This window comes from Pseudoliparis swirei, chromosome 11, assembly GCF_029220125.1.
Source record: "Pseudoliparis swirei isolate HS2019 ecotype Mariana Trench chromosome 11, NWPU_hadal_v1, whole genome shotgun sequence".
NCBI lineage: Eukaryota > Metazoa > Chordata > Actinopteri > Perciformes > Liparidae > Pseudoliparis > Pseudoliparis swirei.
The window spans coordinates 8150651-8167221 of NC_079398.1; the positions used below are offsets into that span (position 1 = coordinate 8150651).

Consider the following 16571-nt stretch of genomic DNA (forward strand, 5'->3'; position numbering starts at 1 on the left):
AAGGGGTCATGTCATTTTTAAACAAAACAAAAACTGGGTAAGTCAGACTACGAAGCCACCACTTGGTGTGTCTCCACTCACGGCTTGAGGTGTACAGTGGGTACGGAAAGTATTGACCATGTGATATTTCAGTTTTTCGTTTTTAATACATTTGAAAATATTTCTACATTTCTGTTTTTTTCTGTTATGATGGGGTGCTGAGTGTACATTAAAGAGAAATAAAATGAACTTTTTTGATTATAGCAAAAGGCTGCAATGAAACAAAGAGTGAAACATTTAAAGGGGTCTGAATACTTTCTGTACCCACTGTACCTTTGGTGGTCTTAAATAGACGAAAGAAAGAAAGAAGAACACCGGTATATTTAGATGGACAGTAATAGAAACATTTTTCTTTGGCGACGTAAACAAACCCCAAATAAGCCTTAAATTATAATAAAGGTCCCAAGGACTTTTTCCACATAGGCCGACACTTCAAATGCTGCAATACGGAATATAAATCTACGATTGAGGGATTATCTCCAAAAACAGACACAGTGCAGAGAGAGAGAGCAGTGTGTACCTGGGAGGGCGATGGAGGCGGGGCTTGGAGGGCTGGGAGGGCGTGCTCGGCAGTCATCGGCGTGGTCGCCGGTGGCCGTGAGCTAACCAGTTGAACCAGACAGGAGACTAATGTTCACTCAACACAGAAGGAAGGAGAGCGCCCTCATTGTTGGACATTGATCCTCTAAATATTCACAATAATAACAACTGTTTGCTGCTAAATCAACGGTCTGCATTTCAAATCAATCAAGTTTTGCTAAATATATGAGAGAAATCCATTTGTGGAAAAAAAGAAAAAGAAGGTGGAATGGCGGTTCTCCAGTCTCGGAGAATCAGTATCTCGGCTAATAGCCAACAGTTCATCATCAAAGCTGAGGAGGAATAATCCTCAGGGCTTCTACAAATAACTAAGTCTCTGAGGACAAAAATAATCCAAATATTATCATATTTTACAACTGGAAAACAGTTTAAAAGAAACATTGGGCAATTTCAAAATAGATGCAACATGGATGCCTCTGATGAAAATAAAAAGATAACGAACTGTGACACGACCTTTGAACTGCATTCCCTTGAGCCTGGTGTTTGATGGGGAGAGAAACGTGACATTACCTCGCTGCCACGTGATCAGTCGTTCGGAGACACGTTCTGTGCGGCAGGCTGGAGAGTTGATCTGAGGACGGACGGCCACTGGACGACACACCGAAGCCCTTTCCTCCTCATCCATGAAACAACAACATGGTGAAACACTCAAATGAACGACGAGTGTGAACTCTGACGTTGTGTGGTTGACCACGCGTCATCGATGAAACAGAAATGTGAGTTGGGGGGGGGGGGGGGGGGCGGTTGATCTTCTTCCTGGGGTCGACTCCTCTGGTGCGTCCATTACTTCCAGCTCGATGGAGGCTTAATGCGAGTGTGTGGAAAAGTGGAAAATTTAATTAGGCTGCCAAGGGGGGTTTGTGTCACTTAGCATGAGCCATCCACCTACCCATGACCACCATCAGCCCCCCCCCCCCCCCACCCCCACAACAACACACACTCTCGCTCACCCTTTACTCTCATCTCATTTGCTGCAACAATCTCTTGTTTGTGATTCTACCCCTCAGTCCTGCGCAGTGTTGCCAGGTCTGCGGTTTTCCTGCGGAATTGGGCTACTTTTGAAGTGTTGCTGGTTCGGGTAGACCTATTTTGCATGCAAATTACATGAATATCTTTAAATAAAAATCCATATTTAAAATGAAATAATTTATTTAAACCCAAATCCTACCAAACTGACTCCAGATCAGCACGTACACGCCGACACATCCGCGCACACAGTTGAGCACACTCTCACTAGCACCCCCCCCCCCCCCGTCGACAACGCTCGCAGTGGGTCACTTTCCTATCTCAAGGGGCATCATGAAGGAGTTATGGGTTATATTTTGAGTTCTGATATTGGGCTGGTCTCTGACATGTTGCCACTTATTTCAAGCACATTTGTGTGTCGCCTCACATCTCTTTTGTTTTGAGGAGGTATCGCAGCTCGTTGGACAAACTACATTATTCTCTTGATGGCCTCGTGGGCTCCGTCAAGATGCAGAATACAGACATTATAATGAATGTCTTGAAGCATTGACAGATTTACCTGCTAGAGGACCCAGGGGCATACGTTTACTGATGCCCGCCCCCCCCCCCCCCGCTCCATATCCACATAGAAATAGTTCTCACAGAATCTGACGGCCGAGGTGTACGTATGAAGCTCTGCTTGAATGACAGAAAACGTTCATTTCACTGAACTGATGCCGAGCCATCCTCCCTCCATGTGGGCGCAGCATCGCATCTGCTCAGGCTCCAACAGAACAAAGTTTCCCCTCAACTCCCAATGGATGGATATTATTTTCTCCGAGGGGGGGGGGGGGTGTTGCAGTAGTCTTGTCACATTACATGTACCCGTCTTGCGCACGTCTTCACTCGCAGCGGTCATCTCTGCTGACGGGTCTATCAGTGTCCACGGCCAATCGGGAAGCGTCCCGCCGCCTGACAGGCTGAAGCCACGGCGCGGCAATCCAGACTGACAGCTCCTCAGGTAGCTGGTGGAGAGGAGGAGGGGGGGGGGGGGCAAGACGAGGGCCGCTGAAGAGAGTAAAAGAACACGTGCAAACAAACACGACAAGGGGGAAGTAGATTAAAGCCAGCGAACGCCCGAGCGTGACTTATCGTAACGCCGCTTTCCTGAGTTTCATCGAAAGCCATCTGATAATGAAGTGCTTCTAAAATACCGCTTTGTAACTCGCCCGATTGTTGCCAGACATTATATCTTTCAAACCGCCATAAAAGGCCCAGGATCCTCAGCGGGTGCCAGTTTGGACTATTTTTAAGCAAATTGAGTCTCTGCGACAATCGAGCACGTTGAACCGAGGCCAACGAACTGCACGCCCTCCAGAGAGGAAGCAACACACACCTGCGGGATGTGCTTTGGTTTCACCCATGAGAGGTTTAAATCGAGTGTCTGCGATCACACCTGAGGGTTGGAGCCCCCCTCCTCCACTCAGTCTTTATCTTGTTAAAAGCCATCGTAAAAAAAACAAGCCCATCCAGAACGAGACAAACCTACGAGCTGCAGAGCGACGACTCATTGGATCAGCTTAGCCACGCTCTCCTGGCTGCTCGTGTACGAGGAGTAATTAGTAATTAACAATCGGGGTTTAACTAGATCCAGTTATTATCTGCAAGGGGGGGGGGGGGGGGTTGGGACCGCATTCCTATGCTCCTCGAGTTTGATATGAAAAAAAAAGAAAAGACGAGCGAGGGACCCGAGAAGTAATTCGCTCATTTCCAGGACATCTCTGGGCCATTTTTTCCCCTTCTTCTTAAATTCCCAGATCAAACAGGCGGCAACAAAAGGCCCCAAATCCCCCCCCCCCCACACACACACTCTCTCCTCCTCCTGCTCTCTCTTTCCAAAATTAGTTAAGCCTCTCAGCTCCATCATCCTCAACATTGCTCGCATCAACAAACCCTACGCTGCCGCATCGCCTCAGAAATCCACACACACACACACACACACACACACACACACACACACACACACACACACACACACACACACACACACACACACACACACACACACACACACACACACACACACACACACACACACACACACACACCTCTGTATTTGTACTTACAGGCTAAAACACGAAGTCCCCCCGCAGTGATTTCGCCTCTTCCCTTGGCCGACTGCTTTTTGAGGGGCAGAATACAGAATCATGGCAGGCTGACAGACGTGGTGACAGGAGAGGGAAGTGAACCATGTGGAATGAGGCTGCCGTCCGCCTCCAATGGCGCTCGGACATGTTCAGGCCTCTTGGTCGCTCCCTCCCGATGACCTCGTTCTGCTGCTGCTCCGTCTCAAGGTGATGATTCAGGATTTTCAATTTGAACATTTAATCATCTTTTAATGCAACCCCACCCTGACTTCATCCACCCTTCCAAGTCCACTTCCCTATACTCTTCAAAAGTTTACGTCGCCCCGACTTCTGAGGTGAAGTGGGGTGGGGGGGGGGCTAGATTGATGCCAAGCGCTAACTTCGAAGTGGTGGGTGGGTTGTTGCCCAGGACGAGGTGCTTGGTGCTGAGCTCCAAAGTGATCCTGTTTCACACACTTGTCAGTTTCCCTCCGCGGCCTCCGAGCTCGCTGCTCTTCAGGGTTGTCACCGGAGCGGTTAACGCTAATCCAATCGCTAGCTAACGTTGGTGTTGGCCCGCCGCCTCGAGCTGAGGTCGACCTGCGGCCTCTCGAGCATCAGGGCTCGTCGCTATCCGGCTCATGAGATGACATTATTCGCACCTCGAGCTAAAAACAACAACAACAAAGGCCAAACAACGTCACTCGGTCATCCTCCGAGGGGAAAGGACCACCGTTCCCTCAACTAATCCTGAATCCGAGTCCCGGTCCAGCAAAGCGTGAACGCAGCCAGACCACAACATAAAAAAATAGAAACCCATCAATTGAATCATCTCCCGTCCACAGATTCCAAGCTAATTATTCCAGCCTTAAATTATTCCACCCGACTGCCGTTGAGATCTCTTAAAGACGGCCGGATTAGTGGATCGGGGAGCATTAGCCGTGAGGATTGGCAGACCTCTGCACCGTGATTCAGGGGAGCTGATGGAGCGCGTCTTCAAACGCTACCTTGAGCACCTTCACAGGATCATTACACGGGATGAATCCGCGCTAAGTTGCTTAAAAGCGTGTAAAGGTGAGCCGCGTTCCGGCGGAAGGAGGCTAACCGAGTGTGACTCGACGGTGACACCGTTTAAAGACACTTTGGGGAGGAATTGTTTACACGTTACTTAAAGAGCTTACGTCAACTTGGGTCAACGTCAAGGCCCGAGGGGGAAACTTCCAGATTGAATTGGCAAACTTTACACACTGCAACGTCATGGCCTGTATTCGAGGTTTTGATGTACGCCGCCGCCCTTTAACGTCACATGGTTCAACCGGCGAGTCGCTGGTTCAGATTCTGCAGGCTGAGATTCACACGGAGGGATAAACCCGCACGGGAACTTCCACCGCTGTTGAAAAATCAGAGTTGAAACTGCTCCTCGCTCATGCTCCGAGTCCTTAAAGATGCTACGCTACGCCCCCCCCCCTCCTCCTCCTAGAAAGCCAAATGAAAGAGCAGCCGGTCCCTCGGCTGACAACTGAGACGTCTTGAAAGCGCGTCGGTGAGAGGTCAGAGCACGGAACGTTGAGCGAGGCAGCGGAATAAAAGATAAAAAGAATCTTGCTTTGAAAAAATATATATAAATAAAAATATTGTTTTATTAGGAGCCGTGACGCTATTAAAATGCCCCAGATACATTCACCCTATAGTTCTCAATTAGACTTGACAGTTGCTGCATTACCAACAATAAATATAGCAAAAGGCTGCGCCTCGGGCCAGGAAGGACCCCGACTACGACCCTCATATTTAATGATGAAAACAAGCAAGCGCATGCATGTGCACATCCATGCATGGACACGTGCGTGCACACACACACACACACACACAGTGCTGTGGCTCCTTATTACACAAGCACATTAGAGGCCTGGGAGACGAGCAGCATCTCTAGGGTTTAAAAAGCAGATACACCGTGACACTGAAGAACACTCTGCTGGAAATGTCCCTTTTTAAAAATGATTAAAACATATTTTCAGATTCTGCGATGTCCATCAAAAGGATGAAGCCGGATGAGTTTTGGGGATGGGCTGCCTTTCCTTCCAGCACCACCAGCCGGTGAAAACTTCCCAGACAAAGAATCTGGATGATCTTCGGTGACGTTTCCCTACAAGGGGGATAATTGATAATTCGTGATTCCAAAAGCGATCTGGTGCCATCGACTGTCCAGAGCTTTGATTCATCCACATTTCTAGAAAAGCTTGATATAAGTGTTGCCGACTGTTTCCTCATGAAAGCAGCGAGCAGAACACGCTCCAAAAGTCGCTGAAGCCACTCCCCCTAAATGATCACATGAACACGGCTCCTGTCGGTACTCACAGTGGTGGAGGAGCAGCTTGGAGGACTCCGGGTCAATCAGGTCGGTCGGTAATGAGCAGTCATTACATTTACCCTGAATGGAATGAGACCGGCCCGGTAACCGTCCTGCGACAGCTACACACGGGATCTTTTTTCTTTTTGTTTTTGTCAGAGCATTTGATTCATTGATTGCTTCCAGGATGTGAAGAGAATAACACAAATAAAATAGGTTTATAAAATACATCCCTTTCCATCTCTACCATATGATGAGAGCTTTGCTAATGGCTAAATACACGTTTTGAATGGAAAACGGAGATCACACTTGTGGTTTGAGATGAAAAAAAGTTGTTTTCAGGGTATAAAACCATTGAGATTTTCTCCATAATGAATACAACAAACAAACAGACCAAGTACACAAAAGTCACACACACGTCAGGGGGAACAGACTTCTTTACTGGATAGACATTTGGACTAAACATGTAGTAATGTACAGCGCTGTCCGCCAAGCAGTCAGTAAAAGACTTCACAGAGCTTGGAACGGTCAAAAGGAACATAAAGAACATTAAAGAGAATTTCAAAAGGAACATAAAGAACATTAAAGAGAATTTCAAAAGGAACATACAGAATATTAAAGAGCATTTCAAAAGGAACATTAAAGAGAATTTCAAAAGGAACATAAAGAACATTAAAGAGCATTTCAACATTGAAAGTGCCACACGTGACAATCGTGACGACAAAACAAACGGTAAACATCGCCCCTGCAGGTCTTTGCGACTAACGTTAGTTAATAGTTTACATATCATCACATATCGTTCACGAGAGGCAGCTCTGCATTGAAACGGTCGGTCAGCTTCCTGTCAAAGTATGGAGCTGTTCTTCAAAATAAAAGCTCCTTGACATTCATCATTCCAGCGTTGATCCCCTAAAATTGTGTTGACATGTGCACAATGTTTATGCGTCGCCGTTGTGTTATCATGTTCCTGCTGTTGGAGCGGACATCATCTGGAGGCGGCTCTCTAAACCTCAGAGGCAACCATTTCAAGGTGAAACGACGTGCAATTCACTGAGCTATTTCCACAAATGTGTGCGTCGGTGCATACTCTTGTACAGGTACACAACACACTTACACGTACGCACACACACACACTCAGGCAGCTCTCCAGGCATGTCATTAAGCTAGAGAGCACTAGAGTTTCCCGTTGGCGAAGGCTCCCTCTTGGAACTGAGGGATGAAGCTCTTGAAGTACGCCCTGGGTGAGGGGGAGCGAGAGAGAGAGAGAGAGGGAGAGAGAGAGAGAATACAGCAAATAAAACATTAAAAAAATATGACAATAATTGTGCTTCAACGGCTTCAAAGCATCGACCCCCCCCCCCCCCCCCGAAACACAGGAGACAAAACTCAAAAACAATCAAACGGCGTCGAAAAACAGAAGTCCACAAGGTATTCAGCCACAGGTTGTGTTTATGTGTTTGTGTCAGATTAAACAAGAACAATCGTACATGTTTGGGATATATGCGCACTTTCTTGCAGAGGGTTGGGTGCGCCTCATTGGTCGACCGTTGTTCTAGACGGGGCTCGGACACATGTTGACCAACGGGTTTCAAGGCCCTCTTTAGGACTTTAAACCAAATGTCCATGACCAAACATTATGTGACAGCTCGGCCGATACATAAGAGTCTAACCACAAATGACCCAAATGAATGAGAGACGATAGTTTGATTAAAATAAAGTATTTATATAAATGTTTATTCTTTTAATCAAACTGTGTAAATGAACATGTGAATGTTCCACATTTCCATGACTTTTACAACATTTTTGGATTGAATTTTTTCCAAGGACTTTTCCAGACCTGGATTAACCATTTTTAAAATTCCACGACTTTTCCAGGTTCTGCATGACTGTACGAACCCTGCATATAATTATGTGTTGGTTAGCTTAGCATCACGTGTTGAAGTAGGGGGAATCAGCTAGCCTGACAGACAGTTTTGGTTTTGCAGGATATTATGTGAGACTATTTCTTGGCCATGCCATGGATCTGCTGAGGTGTTCATTATTGCCATGGAAGAAAAAAAATCCATCTATGATGTGCAAAAATTAGCGAATCGACAAGTAAGCATGAACCCATAGAACAGATAGCTGAGAGGAATCAGCTTCAACCTGAAGGCATTCTGACTAAATCAAAGCTCCTGTAATCAAATCCAGGAGCTGACCGATGGTAATCCAGCTTGTGTTTTGTGGAGACACTGAGATGTATTAAGATGAAGAGTAAAGGAATAAGGGCACATTATGTAATAATGTGCCCTCTGAGCCTTCTGTCGTGGCTCAGCTCTATCACATATTTACAGCAGTCATTAACCGTTGCCATGCACAAAGCAAACACTTCTGGGGCTGCAGCTGACGCCTATAGATCTGCTCTCCTGGGGTTGTGCCAGTTCATGTTTATTGAAGGTGGAATCAAATCTCAGAGCTTTGAATAATGGCCCGTGTGCGTTGCAGTCCAAACAATATGGTCCTATTGTATCATGAATCCAAATGCAGCTCATACAGGTTAGATAGGATCCTGAGAGATGACCTTGTGTGACTTGTCAGAAACAGGTTGTTTAGCCTCAATACACTTTGTGGAGAACTGAGTGTATCATAATATCGGAGTTTTCCGGTGTGCATTCTATTTTATTTGAACATTGGCTCTAACGAGGCTGGATCCACTCACTTGGCCCTCTTTGCCATCTCGTTGCCGTCCCAGCGGGGGCTGTAAGGATACGACTTCTGCACCTGAGAGTAGAGCTGGCCGCTGCTCGTGAAGTGGTACACGGACTGGAAGGTGAGGGTGGGTTGGTCCCTGGGGAAGTACAGCGGGAGGTCCACTGCGAGAAGAGAAGGAGGGACAGAGAGAGGAAGGTGGGTAGAGAAGACGAGGGGCCATCAGGTAACGGACGGCCTTAGATATGATCATGTGACCTTCCTACCGTGGACGAGGAAGCAGAAGTCCTTCCACATGAGGAGAAGAGTGAGTTTCGTGAATCCCTCGGCGTCGTACTCCACCACGCCCCTGCAACACACACACACACACAAGTATTTTCTTGTCTAAAGACATGGACGGTGACGACTGAATGGCGTGCCAGACACACTCCGTGGTCGTCTCTCGTCGACTCACATTCCGAAGTGGCTGAGGAAGGCGGCGATGTACTCTCTCCTCTTGTGGTAGCCTTGGATGACATACTGCACCTAGAGGGACCACAGTGAAACACGGCATACGTCGTTTTGCAGCAATTTGGGGGGGGGGTTTATATTTTTTGCTCCACAGATTTGTTGCTAAACGTAACAATTCATGAACCACATTAATAATATTCTGTTCCGAGCCGCAGCTTCAGGAAGTTGTGGTCATCCTAGAGGTCACATGGTGGGCTCACAAGAGTCGCTCTAGTCAGACAGATTTCTATGCAACTTCAACTCCAGTGTTCCCAGTTTGCAAAATGAGAAAATAACATTTATACTGCATGAAAGAAAAACGTCATGGGATAAGCATAAAGTGAGAATGTCTGCGTGTCATCATAACACATATCTTTACTCTCTGGGACTAGTATGAATAGCATGTGCTGCACCCAGATTCTCTTCACTTTAAAAATGTTTACTTTTAATAATGTCTTTGCTGAATGTATTATAATAATAATAATAATACATTACATTTCTATAGCGCTTTTCAAAATACTCAAAGACGCTTTACAACACAGTTAAAATATCCTAAAAGCTATGCAATAAAAATAACTAAAATTACAATAAAAACAAATGATATATATGTATATGTAAGAATAACGCAAAGACCAAATTCAAAAGAGCCATATCTCCTGCTCCTGACTACGCCACTGTCCTGTTGAGAGACTCCACCCTCCTCTCTCTCTCCTCATCTGCCTGATGGATCGTGAGGTCTCATCGTGAATGCCTATTATATACTATTCATACACTACATCTGGTCATTTGAATTGAATTAATTTCTAAATCTTCTCTGTACACATTACACACATTACTCTATTGTTCCTGGTGTCCTGAGAGGAGATCTCCTCTCCTGCCCTCTCCTGAAGGTTTTTTCCCCCTTTTTCCCTGAATGTTTTTTGGGGGTTTTTCCATGTTTTGCAAGGTTTTGGGGATGTCTGTGACTGATGTGTAATTGTAATTGAATTTGACATTTTTGTGATTTGAATTGAAAAATAAACTGAATTGAATTGAATTATGAAATGCAGACCAGCTGGATGAAAAGCCTGACAATTAGCTGTTTATATTTAGTGTTAGCTGAAAGCAAAGTAGTTGTTGAAGGTTGCTCCAGTAATTACAAAAACACTCCAGGATTATGAGACCATTGTACGTTCACATCTAGAACACGGCACGCCCAGAACTGAGATTACAACATATTATCAATACGTGCCAAAGGTCTGTTGACATCCATTTGTTTACCGGGTTGAGTGCAGTGGGGTCTGACAACAGGGCAATGTGTCATGAGCTGGTTACAGGTTAACATCGTGCTAGATTATTTTATATCGCGTTTGACACTCAAACCATCCCAAAAACAGAAGAATAGAAATACAACCACTTTACAAGGAGGGTTGGAGTGAGCGACGGTGGCTGTGACCTCACCAGAGATGTGATTGGATCATTTCCGCCAAGTCCAGGGTTCACAAACAAAGAGCTGAATTATCATAAATTTAGGATAACACTACTTCACTTCCTGGAAGGAAAGGCATCCAATCCCAACCCAGAGAGTCAAGTGTTATCTTTCGTAGGCTCTTCTGAAAAACTCTAATTTGACATTAAAAATCCCCAAACACACTGAATCACTCGCTCAAAGTGTGCATCATATTGAACTCGACAGACACGGACAGAAGACGCATGACACCGTGTGGTGCGAAGGTAATCTAAGACACATTATTAAAAAGCTCTATAGGCACTGGATGTCAAACCCCAGAGCATAACAATGTAGATGTATTTTTGACACGTGGTCGGTAGGAACACATCAACAGAACGGAGGGGGGGGGGGGGGGATGCCATTCCTACATGATGATAGGTCCTCGACCCCTGGCCTGGAACAAAACCCTTACAGCGTTGCAACATCCTTCATCCTTTAATGAACAGGAATATTGTTTTCAGTCTCGTGAACCCCCCCCCCCCCCACATGTCCTGTACGCATTGGGTTATGGGTCCGTCTTGCCCTGAAACCCTCCAGCCGGCCAGCAGCCCTCTCCACGCGAGCAGAGAGGCGTCGACGGAGAACCTACCCAGAAGGTAAACAACGCCGCTGGAGAGATTAAGAGAGCTGAACTTTCTTTCTAATGGATGCTTTCTCTTTAAAAGCTAAGTCGGCGTGGAGCACAAAAGTGGCATTAACGTGCAATGTTTGAACAGGTGAATTTAAATGTCACAGTACAAAGTCTCACCGAGCTTACCACTTGACAGGCAAATAAGCCGGCGCTAAGTGCTGCGCCATCGGGTCTGTCGAACGCTCGCCGCTCCAGGCGAGCGTCAGGTTCACTTAGGTAACGTCTCTCAAATTCAGACGATGTTTTACTCTACGTTCAGTTTAATAAATGTATTCTTTGATTTTTTTTGGTAATTGTTACCCATTTCATAGCAACACGAGATATTGCACTAATGATGTAACGGTTTCTTTTTGACATTTTCTTTTGCGTCTGATTGCAATCAGACATGAGGCGAAGGTTGTCACCGAGCCACCAACACAACGGGGAGAACAATGGCAGAAGGGGGAGAGAGAAAAAAGACCTTTTCTGACTGAGCTGACCTGACGAGGTGCAAAGGTGTTCCCCAAAACGTCAGACTACCAGAGTGAGGGGAACTGCATTGGGCTGTAAATGCCCACCAAGTCACCAGGATGCTATTGGCTTGGCAGCGTCGTGTTGGGTCCATCTCACCCTCTTACGGGTACGCGGATGTTTTCTCGTTGTCCTATATGTGCAGCTTTAGCACCTTTTGTCCTTTTGTAACACCCCAATGCGACTGATACTTATCAGTGAGGGTATCACATGAGCTTATTTAAAAAACAGTGAGTCACATTTTAAATTCACAATAAAAAATTAATTAATTAAATTCCGTGTTCTTCCGAGAACATGAACAACATGTTGACAGCTGTGATGACGGATTATCTTTAAATTCAAGAGAGGACCAGCTCTGGGCTCGCTTACTGTTGCGCTTCCTCGTGAGGTGAGAAACCGGCAGCCGACCTGCTCCCTTCACCTGAGTGACGGTTCTGTATCGCTGCACATGGGACATTCAATTCATTTGTACAGTCCAATATCCAAAATTATGAATTTGCCTCAGGGCTTTACAATCTGTACACATACAACATCCCTGACCTTTGACCTCACATCGGATCAGGAAAAACAAAAACAAAAAAGAAAAAAGCTCTTTCAAGGGGAAAAAGTGAACAACCCTTCAGGAGAGCAACAGAGGAGGATCCCTCTGCAGGACGGACAGAACACTAGATGTCATGTGATGCAGACGGAGCTCAAATTAATGGACTATTTATTTAGTCACATGGGAATATGTGTTAGCTCTACACAGAGGCATGTTCCAAGTAGGGTTGGGTGCCAGAAACCGGTGCCAATGTGGTACCGGTTCCAATACAACCGGTGCTACCCGACCGAAACGCAACGCACATTTCGGTGCCTGAGCCGATTGAAAATGAAAAAAACTATTGTTGTGAACTTCTCAGGTGACTCCGCCCTGTCAGCAGGTTACGAGCCTCTCATTGAACTTTGAGAGCGGAGGCTGCGCCGTGTGTGACAGAGAGGCCGGTGCCGAGCACACCAGCGTCAGGCTGGGCGCGATGGGGAGACAGTCACCGGTCCCCCTGAACACGTGGAGACCGATGATGATGAGCAGCCTTAACTCAGATTAGTACCGGAACGTTTATTGCAAGTCTTGCATTCATAAAAGTAGGCCAAGAAAAAATAAATTAGCCATTATAACCATGTTTAAGCTAGCTCGTAGCTAGCGCTATCTACGAGCTACGAGCGTGACAGTCTGTCAGCAGATGTGTTGATGTACAGCGATCCCGGCTGTATACCCGGTGTTACCGGGAATATAATGACGGAGGAATAAAGACTGTGGGTCATCACTTTGTTTCAGTGTAACTCTTGCTGTCAGAAGCAAAACTTTATTTGTCACGTGTCATCTTCAGTACCTCTGATTGGTTGTTCTCTTTGCCCATCAAAACAGTGACAGGATTAACCCTATAAGGTCTGCACATGACGATACATATATATCCGTTGTGTGTCGGTGCTCCATGATAACGGCTTCTACAGGGAATATGGCCAAAGAGGTTTTTAATGTCCTCATTGTGCGTTAAAAAAAAAAAGTATCGGTTCAGGCACCGTTTAGGCACCGGTATCGTTTTAAAAGTACCGGTTTAGCACCGGTATCGGAAAACCCCCCAAACGATACCCATCCCTAGTTCCAAGAGGCGACTGCATTTTAGACAATGATAACTAATATCACGTCAGACCTCATTTCAGGCTACCCTCACTCTCCAATCCCGAAAAATGAAATCCTGAATATGAACAGACAATCTGTAGGTTATGGGATGACACTTCGGTATCGGAGGCGTTTGGTTTCCGTTGTCGCATCAATCACGATGCCAGATGCTGTGTATGTTTAATGTACTCTGCAAGAAACACGTTTCCCATTCTGATACGGATTCTGGCCAATCACGTTGGAGCAGGCTTTGGTTAAATGCAGGTACACGTGTGCAGAGCAAAAGAGATGGACCTTACACCGCTTTAGCTTTTTTTTAAAGCTTGAAATCTGCTTGTAAACTACTTGTGAAACAATGTGGTCGTACACGTCGCCTCTCAAACTCTGTTCTCAATTTGCTGAACAACAACCAAAGCATGGAAAAGTAAGTCCCAGAAATATCAGTTGTTGCCCACTGGATGCCAAATTGGAGCCGATGGGTTCAGAGACTGATACTAGATCAGCTGAAGCTAATAATCATCGGCTGAAGGGTGTGTGTGTGTGTGTGTGTGTGTGGCTTATTTGGCAACTTTCAGGGTAGATTTGGCTTTTTTTTTGCCTTCAACTTTTGATAATGTTTTTTAACCTAACGTATACTTTCCGGTTCCCAGCAACACTGGCTCAAAGGTCATCTACTAGTTACACTTACAAACGGTCTCCACCATCCTCCCAGTAAAAGTAGAGGAAAAAGATTTCTCTTAAAAGAAGGAAATTCCAAAATGCAGCGATAACTTGGAGAAAAGGGTGAACTTCTGGAAAGAAGAAAAAGTTTCAGGAGATAAACCCGAGCCTCTGCAGAAGCATAATGTGACATTGGGTGCCATGGCATCTCCAGCATATTGCATAACACGAGTGAAAGCGTTGCAATGCATTGCCGTGAGAACACGGCGTGAAGCGCCGGGGTTCATCTGAGGAGCGCATCCATAATGAATACAGCTGGAGACGGTGGCGTCTGCATGCTTATGATTACTCATCTGCCGTGTATGAATGACGGCATTTTGTGAAAGAGGAAAGTAGTAATCTCTGATCCACACAGTGTGTGTGTGTGTGTGTCGGGTCTCTGAAACACAGGCGCACATTGCAACTCAGACTGCTGTTCAATGATGTTTACATGGGACAGAGGAGCTTTCTCAAAAGCTGCAAGGCCACATACTATATAAGCTGTTGATCTAGTTACATGAGTGTGTGTGTGTGTGTTTCAAGGGAACTCCGGATCACTGAACTCTCGCACCCTTTCTGAGAAAGGACTCCCACCCCCCGCCGCCTCCGTCACCGCAAGCCCTCTCTCCATTGGCTGCCTGGGGGCTGGAGCGATGCGAGGCAGGTGATCTCGCTCCGCAGGTATTCAAACCCGCCTGAGAGACCTCGGCTTCCTCGTCCGTCCGTATTGTCGTCTGTGCATGTGTCTGTGGGGGTATGTGAGGGGGGGGGGGGGGGAGTGTGATGCAATAGCACCGGAAGTGCTTCCTGCTGTGTGATTAAGAAATCTCTCTCCTCTCTCTCTCTCCTCTCTCTCCCTCTCTGTGCGTCACATACGCATTCGCACCGCCCCCGGCTTTCATTTCATAAAAGAGTGACTGATCTGACGTCGGAGTACAAAATGCTTTTTAAATAATCAACGTGCCCCCAGATCCACCTCCAAATACTGAAGGAAGAACAGAAAAGAGCAATCGCCAACAGAACATCGTTGGAAAGGGAAATGCAGAGCAGTCAGAAGCTGCTCGACATTTATGGAGGTATACGTACAATATATATATATATATACACTACCGTTCAAAAGTTTGGGATCACTTAGAAATGACTTTATTTTTCAAAGAAAAGCACTGTTTTTTCAATAAAGATAACATTAAATTAATCAGAAATACCCTCTCTACATTGTTAATGTGGTAAATGACTATTCTAGGTGGAAACGTCTGGTTTCTAATGAAATATCTCCATAGGTGTATAGAGGCCCATTTCCATCAACTATCACTCCAGTGTTCTAATGGTACATTGTGTTTGTTAATCGCCTTAGAAGACTAATGTCTGATTAGAAAACCCGTGCAATTATGTTAGCACAGCTGAAAACAGTTATGCTGGTGATATAAGCGATACAACTGGCCTTCCTTTGAGCTTGAAGTTTGTAGAACAAAATTAATACTTCAAATATTAATCATTATTTCTAACCTTGTCAATGTCTTGACTATATTTTATATTCATTTGATGAATAAAAGTGTGATTTCTCATGGAAGACACAAAATTGTCTGGGTGATCCCAAACTTTTGAACGGTAGTGTATATTATATTATATTAATGAAGGGAAAAAGAACATACTTTCAAATGTCACGTGACACACAGAGTCGTCTATATGCTGTACATGAGCCATCTGTAGTGTAAACACGGTGTTCACATCCTCTTCATCCTGTAGAATCTCTCACATTCCACATTTCTTGGACTACGTCTGCCTTCTCACCACCGACTGTTACTACCGGACGAGTGTCATACGTGTTCGTCCCTAGCGTGTTATCATCGTCCTCTCACCGTCTAAATGCTTCTGTTCATTCTGAACATTAGTCTGCACTTCTGGCTGGACGCCGAACTGCAGTTCCTCGTTTCAAAGACGGCAATTAAGTTATTAAGTTGAATCTGATCGAGCAGCATTTTTTACATCGTCTTCCCGTTTGGAAGAAAGTATCCTCCACGGGCCAGAACGGACCACAATGCACTGCGGCACTTCATTTGGATTTAGACCGAACGACACGTCTTTAAGGTTTTGCACGGTTAAGGACGCTGCGCACACACACACGAAAACAGACACATTCATTTTGGATTAAATACATAAAAAAAACACGAGCATGGGCGCATCTAAACACACACTCAACCAAACACAGACACACAAATGTAATGTGACAAAACCACACACACACACACACACACACACACACACACACACACACACACACACACACACACACACACACACACACACACACACACACACACACACACACACACACACACACACACACA

The 16571-nt window shown here is 45.6% G+C and overlaps 1 protein-coding gene across 3 annotated transcripts in view; it reads right to left on the reverse strand.

Annotated features, from left to right (window-relative positions):
- Positions 1 to 6476: 6476 nt before the first annotated feature.
- babam2 (BRISC and BRCA1 A complex member 2) overlaps positions 6477 to 16571 on the reverse strand; it is a 92987-nt gene continuing 82892 nt past the window's right edge. For all 3 annotated transcript variants that reach the window (XM_056426318.1, XM_056426320.1, XM_056426321.1), the window contains exons 9-12: positions 9200 to 9270; positions 9012 to 9094; positions 8756 to 8909; positions 6477 to 7294 (exon numbers count right to left, since the gene is read on the reverse strand). In XM_056426318.1, coding sequence (XP_056282293.1) covers positions 7231 to 7294; positions 8756 to 8909; positions 9012 to 9094; positions 9200 to 9270 — 372 coding nt within the window. In that variant the 3' untranslated portion in view covers positions 6477 to 7230. The remainder of the gene's footprint in view (positions 7295 to 8755; positions 8910 to 9011; positions 9095 to 9199; positions 9271 to 16571) is intronic.